The sequence below is a fragment of the Hordeum vulgare genome, chromosome 6H, assembly GCF_904849725.1.
Source record: "Hordeum vulgare subsp. vulgare chromosome 6H, MorexV3_pseudomolecules_assembly, whole genome shotgun sequence".
Taxonomy (NCBI): Eukaryota; Viridiplantae; Streptophyta; class Magnoliopsida; order Poales; family Poaceae; genus Hordeum; species Hordeum vulgare.
In genome coordinates this window covers 161251913-161266028 of record NC_058523.1, presented here as the reverse complement: position 1 = coordinate 161266028, position 14116 = coordinate 161251913, and the positions used below count along the sequence as shown (strand labels likewise).

The 14116-nt window shown below is 43.1% G+C and overlaps 1 protein-coding gene across 1 annotated transcript; it reads right to left on the bottom strand.

The window, feature by feature from the left end:
- Positions 1–2024: 2024 nt before the first annotated feature.
- On the bottom strand, positions 2025–6379 carry LOC123402277 (probable serine/threonine protein phosphatase 2A regulatory subunit B''delta). The gene is made up of 11 exons (XM_045096178.1): positions 5789–6379; positions 5587–5692; positions 5202–5301; positions 5021–5126; positions 4835–4925; positions 4610–4751; positions 4348–4495; positions 4112–4221; positions 3168–3324; positions 2964–3089; positions 2025–2863 (listed from the first exon to the last, which is right to left on the bottom strand). Exons 1-11 carry the CDS (start codon positions 6173–6175, stop codon positions 2723–2725), a joined length of 1614 nt encoding a protein of 537 aa, XP_044952113.1. The 5' UTR covers positions 6176–6379; the 3' UTR covers positions 2025–2722.
- Between the last annotated feature and the right edge of the window lie 7737 nt (positions 6380–14116).

Here is a 14116-nt window from a genome sequence, read left to right as displayed (position 1 = left end):
TAATAGGTAGTAGTGGTTTGGACTTTACATGAACCTATCTGTCTGTGCCTTTGCTACAATTGCAAGTTGAGTAGTATTTAACACGTTTGGGCGACACAAGCGTTGTGTGGCGCCAAGGAAGAGTCCCAACGAAGAAGAAAGCTTTGTGCCGCGACACTGCGGATAAGAATGGCTCCTGCATAACACATGATTTATGTATTGTAATATGTGCTGTGCTTTATCTATAAAGCGGAAGGAAAGCCTATTTCAAGATGATTTATGGATTGTAAATAGAAATAGAATGAAATATTATTTTTCCAGTTAAAACACTAAAACCTTGCATGTCGTGCACCGATCGAAAGGGGGCCGTTTTGAACCCATGGGTATGGAATGAACAATCAGGGCTGCTTGGTTTGCAGATTCCAAAAACCACAAGAACGGTAAAAAATACACGACTAAGATGTCATGGCATACTGGATCCTAAGGAATTGAAAACACATGATAAATTTGTAATAGAAGCTGTTTGGTTGCACCAGAGAAAAATGCATGTATTTTCCTATAAGATTAGCGAGTTAGGTACACACCATGGTTGTCATAGAAACAAATGAAATTTCCCATTAGGTTGAAATCCATGGAAATTTCCCCATGGGATTGCATATAAAGTAGGCCATAAAGAAAATAAATGGTCCCTAATCCTACAAACCAAACATGCTCTATAGGAAAAACGCCCAAGGAATGAAATCCTCCGAGTTCTCTTTGGAATTCCTTTGAACCAAAGAGGCCCCCAACCGCTGATAAGATCATGATGCAATTCTTTGGAATTCCTTTGAACCAAAGAGGCCCTCAACCGCTGATAAGATCTTGATGCACTGGTCTTTAAAAAAACAAAAAAAAACGCGATGCACCATGGAAGTCAAATAAAATGATGGACCATCGAAGCACACAATAAATATTTAATCCTCAGCCTTTATGTCCATTTTTCTAGCCGGTGTTTCGATGTTAGTTTTCTCTTTGAATGAACATGCTTAATTATATATGATCTGGTGATGCACCATCAAAGTCGAACGTAATCGTGATCCTTATTATGATAATTGCAGCCAAAGAGGCAATTAATTAGCACATAAATTTGTAAAGCCTGTGATAAAGATTTAATCCTCAGCCTTTATGTTCATTCTCTTTAGCTGGTGTTTCGCTGTTGATGGTTTTATATGACATCGCTGCTTACAATACTCTCCACCGTTGTAGGAAAGATGATTGAATGCTTGATTGCTTCTTTCTGCTCTTTTGTTTTGCTTCAAAAGATGGCCAGGAGCACAGCACAGCACAGCCTTTTATTTTCCTTTCTGGAGTCAATCATTGGTGCATCAAGGAGAGGAAAGGCATGATCATACATACCCAAGGTAAGCTCAGCAGCTCAGCCACTCAGGGGCAATGTCATTGTCTCCTCTGTCCCTCTCCCTCAAAAATCAAAATGCACCACTGATGCAAATATCTTTACATGCAGATTGCCTGGTCTGGGGTCGTGGTAGACCAAACTTGACATGAAAGGAGCCCGTTAAGAGAGACCTGAAGGTTCAGGTCTGGAATATCGACAAAGACTTAGCCATGGACAGAGGTGCGTGGAAGTTAGCTATCCACGTTCCAGAGCCATGACTTGGCTTCGAGATCTTATGGGTTTCAACTCTAGCCTACCCCAACTTGTTTGGGACTGAAAGGCTTGGTTGTTGTTGTTGTTGTTGTTGCAGATTGCCTGGTCTGACAAAAGCTTTACTTAACTTATTAATCAACTAAAGCAAAAGATGAAGGTGTTAGTTAAGCAGCCTTTCATGCCAATCCCCTGATCTGCAAAAAAAAATTGGTCAAAGTATCTGTTGATTTGCCCACTGCTTTTGCCAAGGTCATACAAAAGATTTGCCACATCAATTCAGCATAGATTTGCCTCCTGGCCTATCTTTCTGCACAAATGCACACCAATTCAACACAAAACTGGTTCAAATTATCCCTTGATTGTATATTTGCTCTCAAAGATCCAGAGTTGGTAGTTGTACAGTACTGGTCTGGCAAGTGCCAGCTCTTAACCATTTTTGTATTGGAATAACAAAATAATAATCCTGTGCAATATTTGCTTCAACAAATAAAAATAAAACTGTGCAATACAACTCATTCGTTCATGTAACTACAAACTAAACATAGATACAGAATACACGAGCGCGACTGTTCTTGACAAGGGTGACCTTATTTAAAAAAGACAACATATGTCTGACCAACACTACCATAAAAGTAAGTTGTGGTTCCAGCCAGAGCCAATGCACAATTCGAACATATGGCACTTCCTTTGCTTGCCACCTGATCACAGGTTGGGGCTTCAGAATAACCACAAGGTGCCCTGCGACCGCTCGCTGCCATGAATAACTTGAGCAAATTATGGCAGCAAATACAGGGCCAAATCCATTTAATCATGAAAGCAGTTGCCCCTGAAACTCACTGTCACTAATAAAAATCGGCATTCTGCGACAAATTGGATGGAAGTATCTGTCTCTAGAATTCGATTGGCACTCTGCGAGAAACTATGTCAAACTTTAGATGATGCCAACAAGTGGACAACTGCCTCAGCTGTAGTTTCTGTAGAGATAATATGTCAAACTGTTGCACGATACTTCACCATAACACATTCATTTTGATATTATTAGGGCTGTAAGTTAATGCTCTGATGTGTGTTGCCACGTTCCTTAATGCCTTCAATCTAGAATGGAGATTCAAGTGACTCATCCCAAACATCTCCACTTGCATTGGAAGCATCTTCACCATCTTCTTCCATTGCCAATCTAATATATTCTCTCCGAGCAAAACGATCCCAGTCGGTCAAGGATGGCTCTTCACGCATCTGCAGTTACATTAGGAGAAAGCACATACTGTTAGAAGCATGGAAGACCAAAAATATCAGCACTTGATGGATGTAGAGTGCTTGTGGGAACTTGACTCACTTGGCGGATGAGGAATGGGTCTCTAGATTCAAAAGCCATGAACTTGTTGAGGTTGAACAGAACATTGAAGAAATGCCCAGACAATTTGCACCTCCGGAAGTCTTTTATTATAAAAAAGGTATCATCCTGAAAAAGCAACATACATATAAGCTTAAAAAAATTCAGGATCTTAGGAACTGTACAAAATAGGAAAGGTAAGCAGACCTCTGGTCCTATCATATCAACAAGTTGACACAAGATGTCCTCAAACAGTACAGGTTCCTGGGCCATGCATTCCATGCGATGAAGTTGCTCCTCAAAGAAGTATTGTAGTTCATTGTGTGTGAGTATGTTGTTGCCATCCAAATCTATACATTTAAACCTAGCAAGAGGATAATGGAAGCATAAATGTGAGTTTCTAGAATACTCGACATAAAAAACATCTCAAATTAAATCACACAACCATTTAAAGTAATCTAGCATGATGAAGGGTGCGTAAAAAACAAATGACGAGATGGCTATGGCAAGAAATCCCCTTGAAGATCTCCTAGTCAGGATGTTTCTCCTGAGGCAGACTTCCTACGATCTTAGGAGTAGATTTGCTTTTCCGAATACCCGTGTTCTAGAAAATTTCAACGAACATCTCGCAAACCACACATTCATTTTTTAATACCTTGTGTCATTTGTAGCCAACGAGTCATTTGACAGACTGAGCAAGTAAAGAATTCTGCTTAACTTAGATTGAGAATGAAACCAGTCAGTGTCAGACCCAGGGTTTAGATACAAGGGAGAAACCCCCAAGGGCAAATATGCAGTTCTTGGAGAAAAAGTTGAGGGGCCCATCCCCCTTTGGTCTCTTTTTTAAAGAAAGGTACAAAGACCTACTGTAATAAAACATCCGCTGATCCACGGTTTATCGGCTTTGCAAAAGTCTTGTCTCAGAAAGAAAGATCTAATAGTGCTGTAGAGAAACTTGTTTATAGAAGAGGCATGGACATGGGAATCATAACATTATTGGTGATTGATAAACTTGCAGTGGCTTAGATTTTAGGTAATGCACAATAGTATGCGCCACAATACAAAACATTCCAGTGCTGCTCAAAATAATTGGAGCATTGCTTAACTGAAGAATTAAAGCAAGTGTCAGAAAAAACAAAAGCTGGACCTACCAATAATCTTGGCTTGGTTCTGATGATTTATCTTCTTCAGATAAAATAAAATGAACAAAATCTTCATAACACATTTTCCCTGGAACCTTGCTGGTAAATTTCCTGGGAACCTATCATGTATCAATTTAAAACTGTTAGTATGAACTTAATGGTAAAGAATCGCTGCATGTAAAAAATGCAGTGCAAGTGAAGAAACTTGAATGATCTGAAAATGGTAGAACGAAAAGAATACTAACCTCTGAGAAAATTCTATCTACAATCCTATATGTCAACGCATGATTTCCATACTTAATAAGATTTTCTTTATCAATAAAGAAATCATGGTCCGTATCGAGTTCCCAGAACTTGCAATATATCACATAGAAATGCTCATACGAGAAATACCTACAGAAAACGAGAAATGTTTGGTGTCTTACAAGTTGTAGAGGAAATAATTTTGCCATACAAAGAAACAGAAGCAAAAAAAGTTGTGTGAAATTTTTTATTTAAATGTGCCACCTTAAGACTTTATTGATATCCTCTTCATCATCAGCATGCCGCAGCGAATCAAGCAGATTTCCACGCTTCAGCTCCCTCAGACTGAGAAGGCCACTTCCAATTCGATTCAAGCAATAAAATATCCTATATACGACAGTCTCAGCTGACAAACAATGTTGTATAAGTAGAAGAAAATACTGTATGACATTCAATATTTGATTTAAATGGTCACAGAGATAGGCTTACCATATCTTTCTTGAAATTCCGGCGTGCTCTTTAAGAATTCCAGACCAGGATGGTTGTCCAAAAGGTCTCGAAGAACCGGTTTGAAATCTTCCTACATTATTACCAAGGGCATCAATCATGAAACAGAATCAGCATCCATTTATGGAGTCTTTAATTGCATGATTTTGTTCTGTAAAGCACACATACCTTTGTGAGGTAATCATGATCGGGTTGCTTCAAAATCGTAAATACTTGGGTTGCACTGTCCATAGTCATCATATTGCTATTCACCCAGAAATCCATAAAGGCATCCCTGGAAGAAATACCATAGTGTAAGATTCAACATTTGTATGTTCTGTGAATCCCAAGTGATCAAGTGATCACCTACCTTGTGATAAATTCAGTGTTATCCTTATCGATCTTTCCAAAAAGAACAGTGGTAAAGAACGACGGTAGTTTGCAGAGCTCCCTGGTAACCATCCGAAATTCTATTGTGGCAAAAACAGACAAAAAAACAAAAGCACAGGACATATAGATGATTAGTTGATATCATCACGACAATTTGATATGATCATGATAATTGACAATTTAAGCTGGTTATGCTTTAAAAGCTAATCCAGATGACAAACTTGAGCACCGATTTGATCAGATGAAAACCACGAGTGAAACTACTGGTCTTGACACCAGTGACTTGTAAATAAAATTGCATCCAAAAGATCCAGTCATTTCATATTTGGCAAAATTACCATGAAGACATGTCGTATTTCACGCACCTTGAATCCGAAGGCCATTGGAGTGCCCGGCGAAGAGCTGCTCGACTATAGATACGCACTGCCTCTTCTGCTCATATGGCAGCGGGCGTCCATCTCGGAAATAGAACTGTCAAACGACATGGACGATTTCGATTAGCTTGCTGGAAAAGAATGGCGCTGGCAGATTGATGGGTCGACGGTGAGCATGCACATGCGTATGTACCTGCGGAATGACCTCCTTGACGGCGCGCGCGGTGGACGGCCGGAGCGGGGACGCGGAGCGGTTGGAGTGTCCGCCGACCCCGCTGGGCTTCCTGGAGAGGCGCGGCGACCTCGGCGAGAGCGGCGGCACGTTGGCGCCCCCCTGCATCATCATGGACGGTAGCATGGCGCCCCCGGCGAAGCCGCCCACGCCGTTGGCCTTGGCCTTCTGGGCCAGGCAGCTGACCAGCGCGACGGTGTCGGGGAGGGAGAGCCAGTGCGCGAAGAGGTGGTCGAGGACGCCGCGCAGCGCGGGCGCCCCCGGCGCGGGGATCTCCGGCGGCAGCTGCAGGAGGTCCACCTGCAGCGCCAGCGCCGACACGGCGCTCAGATCCGGCGCCGCTTCCATTCCCGATCCTCGCCTCGATCGCTCGCCGAGCCGATCCGATCGGAGCTGGCAAGCCGATCAGCGGGCGGACCGTAGGAGAGGGTAAGTTCGAGTGGGAATCAGGCGCGTGGCGCGACGTGGGCGGCGGCGGTGGGGAAGAAGACCGGTGAGTAACTAACGGCTCGCCTCACGCCAGTCTGGGCGCCATCCTGGCCGTCCATCTGATAGATCGGCCGCGTCCCTGCACACACAACCACATGGCTCCAGTCAACGGCTGGAGGATGGATGCCGGGCGATCTGCAAACGGATGCACATGCCTCCAGCTCTAAACAGGCGATGCCCCTATACGCTTCGGTTGATTAGTACAAATTTCATACAAACATTGGGGGAAAAATCGTAGGAAACTTTGGCAAAATGAAGCTAGAAGTAAAATCGTTGTGGCTAAAAGATAATGCAAAATTCTTTGGAAATATACAACATATTTAACATACCATCTTGACTTGAAAACAAGACGGATGCAGGGATTCCTCACTTGTGGAATAAAAGAAAGATGCAATCAACCAGATGAGATCTTCTAATGTCTGGTAATATGTCTAGCGAGGAAAAAAAGGAGAAGTGAAGAATGGCAATAACCTAACCATAAATAGCGATGGATGAGAGGGAGAGAAGGGTGGATGGGAGAGGAAGGACGAGAGGGCAAGTAGGCATGTGAGACCACCGATAAACTCGCACCATGCATGCATGCTATTACATGTTCTTTTTAGTTTGGAATTAGCATGGTACATTCCTGTGTTAATTAATTTTTTGTCGAAATTCAACATAAAAACTCGGATAATGGTTCATGCATTGTACTCCATCCGTTTCAAAATAAATGACTTAAAAATGACGTTAGTGCAAAGTTGAGTCATTTATTTTGAAACGGAGGGAGTAGTTTGTAGGAAATGTTATTTTATCATAAAAATTCCAATGGTCGGGAGTTAGAAAATTTCAATAATAGCACATGTCATTACGATAGGTGGTCCATTGCTGGCGTCAATAATAAGCCCCCATCGTTTGTAGTGCACCAGCTCGCGAACAATTGCCCACACTCACACCACTAAGTTCGAGTGATTTCTCTCTGATAGCAATCTTCGATCAATCCATTGTTTTAATGGGGAGATATTGTCTCGCCTACCACCTGAAAGGGCCGAGGTGGACCTAGAGGGGTGAATAGGTACAAATACAGATTTAATTGCTACTTAACTTAACAATTTTATGCAATAAAGAGGATATAAAGGAGAGCCTAATAATTGCTAAGGAGAATCTAATGATATGCAATATATTCAAAAACACCAAGTAGCAAGGTGAAAAGGCACAATAATATGTAAAGTAAATTATAAGAGACAATTAACCACAAATAGGGACTTAGGGGTTAGGGATAACCACAACTCCGGGAGACAAGGATGTATCCCGACGTACATTTTTTTGGAGGGAGGCTAGTCACCTTTGGAGGGGCGAATGTTACCATGAAGGCTCACCCTATTCCATCCTTGATACAACACCATGAAGGTGTTTCTTAACCACTAGCGATGGATCTTGAGGTGGTCTCCAAACCTTCATAAACTTTTCAAAGGTAGTCACCATGCACGATTCCTCACTGGAGTACTCCTACCACCGGAGTCTTCAACCTCTAAGAGTAACACGATCAAAGGGAAAAGCTCAAGACTTGCTCAAATCACAATTTGCTCCGGACACAAGGAGGAGAGGGAATAGATCTATCGCTCGATTGGAACAAATTTCAAGAACTCTCACAAATGCTTTCGAGCATCTAGGATATGGTGTGGAAGAGTGAGAGGGAGCACTTATAGGGTTCTAGGGATATTTGGAATGGAGTGTTCAACCCTCCCCGTGAGTAGGAGAGGGGTATATATAGCACATCCCCAATGTGGCCATTAGAGGTATTCTACCCACTTAAGTGTCAGATGTCCGGTGGGTTACCAGAAGTACAATGACTCGCGAAGCACTAGACATCTTGTGAAACCACCGTCCATCCGGTGGCTAAAGCAGGCTAGTGTGCATGTGGAAGGCAAAAATGGTGAAGTGTCTGAAGTGGACGTTTGGTATTGGCCGGACATCCAGTGTTCCAAGGAGCACTGGACATCCCGTGGGTACTGGAAATCCGTTAAAATAGTACTGGATAGATCAAGTTGTATTTCGCGTGAGGGTCATAAATCCAATGAATTTGCCTCTGTATGGGTTTACCGGACGTCCGATGAATACCAAACATCCGGTGGCATTGGAGCGACCTAATGCTTGGAGAAGACCACAAATCCGTTGAAAACCTTATGTGGGGGTGCCATCGGGTTTCTGGATAGCATAGGTCATCCAGTACCAGTCGAGGGACCGGACGTCCCGTAGGAGACCTGAGGTCCACTGAGACAATGGAAATAGGCATAATTTTCCTAATATCTCAAGGGATGGGTTTTGTTAACAAAAATCATAGGAAAAAAATTAGTGGGTGAATGTGTGTGACATAGTTGAAGGATGTGAGAGGTAAGCATAGAAAGAAACCGTGGGTTTTGAGCAAATCTTTCACGAGCCCCGATGATCCCCTCTTTATAGTGTGGGATTTCTATACTCAAGAACGAACCAAAATCCTAAGTTGTTTGTATTTTTTTCTCTGTTCTTGAGCAATATAGAAATATTTAGACAATGATCCATGGGTACTAAAACATGATGTAGTTGACAAACATGATTAGTCCCCTATATGTATATTGTCGTCAACATCAAAATATGGTTAAGGGCATGATTGCACTTTTGTCTCCCCCTTTTTGGCAGTTGATGACAAAACACATATAGCTCTCATTAGGTGAAAATATGAAATGCTTAGGAGAGTAATTTTGTTGTGGGATAAAGGAAGTCTCCCCATGGACATGTGAATAAATGATCTTGATGTAAAACAAGATGCACAATATAGGGAGAGGCTCCCCTTAAGTCCTACAACCATTATAAACATTTGATCCATTTCATACAAAATCGTTATGTATATCAAATGCATATCTTTGTGACCATATTTTTGACATCGAACCAATAAAGATATTCATGGAGAAACTATGTTTAATATATATGCAGTGACCCACAATAAGCATAACCTCCATGAGATGAGATAGATAGATATGGTTCCGCACACACATAGTTCATACAATAAGATGAGTGGCCAACATAGTTCGACAAAAATAGTACCAAAACAAAGCAAACAAACTAGTTCTCATGCCAAATACACAAAATATCAAATAACATGAGGCATGAGACAAGGGACTCGACTCTCCTAAGATAGCAACTTCTCCCCCTTTGGCATCAAGTGCCCAAAAGGGACGAAGAGATGGACTCGAGAACATCACTTTTCGTTGTCGTCGTGTATGCCACTGCCACTAGCCTCACTGAAGAAGTACGCCCATTCATGGCCAAAAGGGAAGCCAAAGTTGCTAGGAGGGGTGGCACGTACATGATCGTCTTCGCTCACATCCGTAGTTCCAGAGTCACAAATACACACCTTTGGATTGTTCTTGGAGACGATGAGGCAAGTCACGACTATAAGGGCATCTCAAGTGTTTTGATGTTGATGACAACATGATTTGTGGACTAATCATGTGCTTTAAGATTTGAGGTTATATTCATGGCACAAGATAGTTGGGCTTTCCCTCCAGACAGAAAAGTTCGATGATAAAGTTTCCAACGCTTTTATTTCTTTGGTCATAGTAAACCCGTGCAATTAAGAGTGACTTCGCATGGGAAGGTACTTGATGAATCAATACACGTACACACTCATATTGCATCCACATATCCCTTTCGTTCAAGGAGAGAGTGTCTCATAAATCTGCCAAGAGTGTGTTCTTACTTACTAGCGGTTGTACCGATAAGACATGTACTTATAGCACAACTACTGCCCTCGGGGTGATACCCTAGGGGTTGCACCCTTGAGGAAGCTCACAAGAGGTTGTACCGCTGGGACCACGACAGTTGTACCGCCTAGTCCTTGATCGTTTCCCTAGAGGGGCAGCAGGACGGTTGTATCGGCCGAAGTACCGCCCTACCACCACAATGGAGTGTCCCCGTATTTGGTGGTGGTTTGGTAGTTCTAGTTTAACGGATACTACCAGTCTGTGCGACAGTTGTATTGCTCATGACTTATCCACCACCGAGTGCTTTGGTCGGCCAGTTCAACCACGCCTAGCACCGCTCTACTACTGGAGCTGGGGTGCCCTGGCTCTCTTGTTGGTCCGGTTGTTAGGCGGTGATGAGACGGTAGGTCCGGTACTTCCGGTACTACTAGATCACCGAGCGGTTGTACCGCTTAGTGCTTTCCTACAGGATACCCCGTGAATCCTGGTTGTACCGGTGGTTCCAGTTGTTGTACCGCTGCAGTGTAAAAACTGCCATAACGTTTGAATTTATGACCACCTATATAAGTGGGTGGTTCTTCCTCCTCCCACTTACCTCTTACCTCTCTCTCTCTCCTCCATTAGTGCCCTACAAGCTTTCTTGCCCGATCACTCTCCTCTCTAGCCACTCAAACTTGTTGATTTGCTAGGGATTGAAGGAGGAGACCTAGATCTACACTTCCACCAAAGAAAAAAAATGATTCCTTCATACTTTCTTGTGTGAATTTTGTTACTCTTGCGTGTTTGAGCACCCTAGACGGAAGATGCAACTTCGGAGCCACAATCCATTATGGTGAAGATCTGGGGTGGGGTTGGGAGCCTCCAATTAAGTTGTGGAGATTGGCCCAACCTTGTTTGTAAAGGTCTGGTTGCTGCCTTCAAGGGCACCGCTAGCGGAATCACGACATCTTGCATTGTGCGAGGGCGTGAGGAGAATACCCTCGCCTTAGTGGCTTCTTGGGGAGCATTGTGCCACCACACAGCTCCAACGGATATGTACTTCTCCTCAGAGGGAAGGAACTTCGGTAACACATCCTCATCTCCTTCGACTACACCTGTGCTTACTTCTCACATTCACTTTGTGCAAGCTATTATTGTGTTGTATCATTTGCTTGCTTACTAGTTGTTGTTGCTAGCATCATATAGGTTGTTCACCTAGTGGCATATCTAGATAACCCTTTTGTTGCTAACCCTAATTTGTTAAAAAGCTAAAAATTAGTAGTTTCCTATTGACCCCCTCTAGTCAACCATATCGATCATTTCAATTGGTATCACAACTACGTCTCTTTTAAAGGCTTAACCACCTAAACAGCATGGCTGACAACGAGGCTCGGGATGGAGATAACTTCGCGGCCGCAACCGAGACCGTAGTCACCCGTGGTGAATTGAATAAGGCCATGGCCTCTCTCAAATCATTCGTGATGGACGGGGTCAAGGACATGCTAAATAAATTCGTTGAGAGTTTCAAACTTCCCATCGACCGTAAGCAAATGGTTGATCCCTTTTCTTAGGAAACTGATGTCGATTCCACCAAGGAATTGGCTAGTATCATTATCATTAATTCTTCTCAATGAAAAAAATGGATTGGGCAGCCATGTCGTAGTTGCCCCTCCTCGGTCCTATGCGGGACCGGTCCCTTCACCTCATATTAACTCTCATGGCCCCCACCCAAACTGGATTTGACTAACTTTCCTAATTGGGTTTTTCGTATCAAGTCTCATTTGAATCACAACTCAAAACAATGTGGAGGGTGATTGAGCAAGGCTTTCACCCTCATGATACCAACAACATGGCTCCAAGAGAAGAGGTGGACAATCAACTTAATGCCTCCATGTTGTTCATTCTCCTAGCCGCCATACCTCCCGAAGATCTTGCTCATTTGTGCCCCTTCACCATTCCCAAATATGCATGGGCGCACATGATGACGAGTTGATGGATATACTTCTCTCCCCTCATTGGTTACCCCAAGTGGAAGGTGGAGATGTAGTCAGCAGCAGATTTCCGTTACACGAAGACTGTAAGGTTTATCGAACCAGAAGGACTCCTAGGCTCAACAAGTAGGTGTCTTCCACCCTTGCGCTAGCATAAGACGTGGACCTGCACACACAACAAATAACTTTGCTCCCAACGAGTACAAAGAGGTTGTCAATCTCTCCGGCCTTGTAGTTTGCAAAGGATCAAAACACAAGCAGGAAGGTAATAGTGATTGCAACGGAAAAGTAAATGAAAGCGGTAAATGATGGAGGTGTAAAAAATGATGGTGATATGGACCGGAGTCACATGATGTTTATTAGTGATGTCACTCTCCCAAAAGATGATAAATGACTATGCTAGGGCAAACAAATCACAGTTGTTGACGGAATTATGATCGCACCGCAATGCTAATTATGCTCCTTGATAGTTATAGGTTCAATAGTAATAGGCAGTACGCCAAGACAAGTAGACCGTTTATTCATCAGCATCTACTTACTAATCCTCCACCTTGAGATATCTATCTAGAACAACTCTCCGGTATTAAGTTGCGAGCCCCACCCAAAGTGTAAACTCAAAGCAACGGACAACTGCATCAACGAACTATGCGTAAGGTAAACAATCCTTGCAACCGTGGTCACAAGCACCGTTGTTTTCTCCCTGGTGGCAACAAGCACATCCCCTAGTCTCATGTTTCTGTCACTCAAGCTAGACATCGAGGGGCCCGAACCCACAATCATGCATAATACTCCCTCTTGGAGTTACGATCTACTACTTGGCCAAAGCAATAAAAAGCAACGGAGAACATGCGAGAATCACTAAGGAACATAATGTAAAAGGATAATCAAATATATAACTCATAACAATCTGAACATAATCTCATAATCCATCGGATCCCAACAAACCGAGCATAGCAAAAGCAATAGAATTACATAGATGCCTTGATCTTGTAGGGCAGCTCACAAGGACTAACCATTGAAGCACAAGATTGGAGAGAAGAGATCACATAGCTACTGTTCATGGATTCATGGTCTAAGGAGGACTACTCACGACACGTCCGGGAAGCGTCCATGGTGGTGGATAAGCTCCCGGAGGTCAATACTCCCTCCGGCAGGGTGCCGGGAAGAGGTCTCCTGACGCTCCCGATCTTGGAAGCGCTGCGGCAGCGGAGCGATGGAGAAATTCGCGATTCCAGAAAGTCTGCGAGAGTTTCCTCACATATATCCAAATATAGGCCAAAAGAGGGCACCGGAGGAGGTGGGACCCACCCAGGAAACCTCCTGGCGTGGCCTAGGGCCTGGTCGCGCCAGCAGGCCGCCTGGGAGGCCCATGACCCTCCTTCGGTGATCCCAAAGCTTCTGTTTCGCTGATTTTATATATATTTTTTCTGGATTTTTTCGGGCTTCTAAAAATTGGGTAAAAGCCCCTGCAGAATAGACATCAACACACAGAAACTGGCACTGGGTGTACTGAGTTAGTAGGTTAGTCCAAATATGTGTAAAATGATATAAAAATGTAGCAAAACATATAACAATGTCACCCAAAAGATCGGAACAAGCAGAAATTATAGATACGTTTGAGACGTATCAACATCCCCAAGCTTAATTTCTGCTCGTCCTCAAGTAGATAAATGATAACACAATTATTTTCGTGGTGACATGCTAACACACATATAAGAACTTCAAAATAAAGCAAGTGACATATGCAATTCAAGTCAAGACGATAACAAGCAAGAATCTATATCTAGTATTGAATTTAGCAAAGTAAAAACATAATGGTGCAAGAGCTCTCGTTGTCCGTGACTTGAATGTCTCCAAATGGTGTTTGCGTGCAAGAAGTGAGAGATGGGTTCAGAGATAATTTTTTAATTGAGAACTCAATCTACTAAACCTCACACTTAGTCTCCTTCGGAATCTTATTTTGACTCATCCCCAGACCACTTGTCACGCACAAGTCAAAATGATCCTTTCCCTTTCGATTTTGAGCACTCATGCAATGAATGAGCGTAAGCAAGATATGTTGGCACCTAGAATGGCAAATAGAATAATGATGGGGAAGGATGACAAAAAGG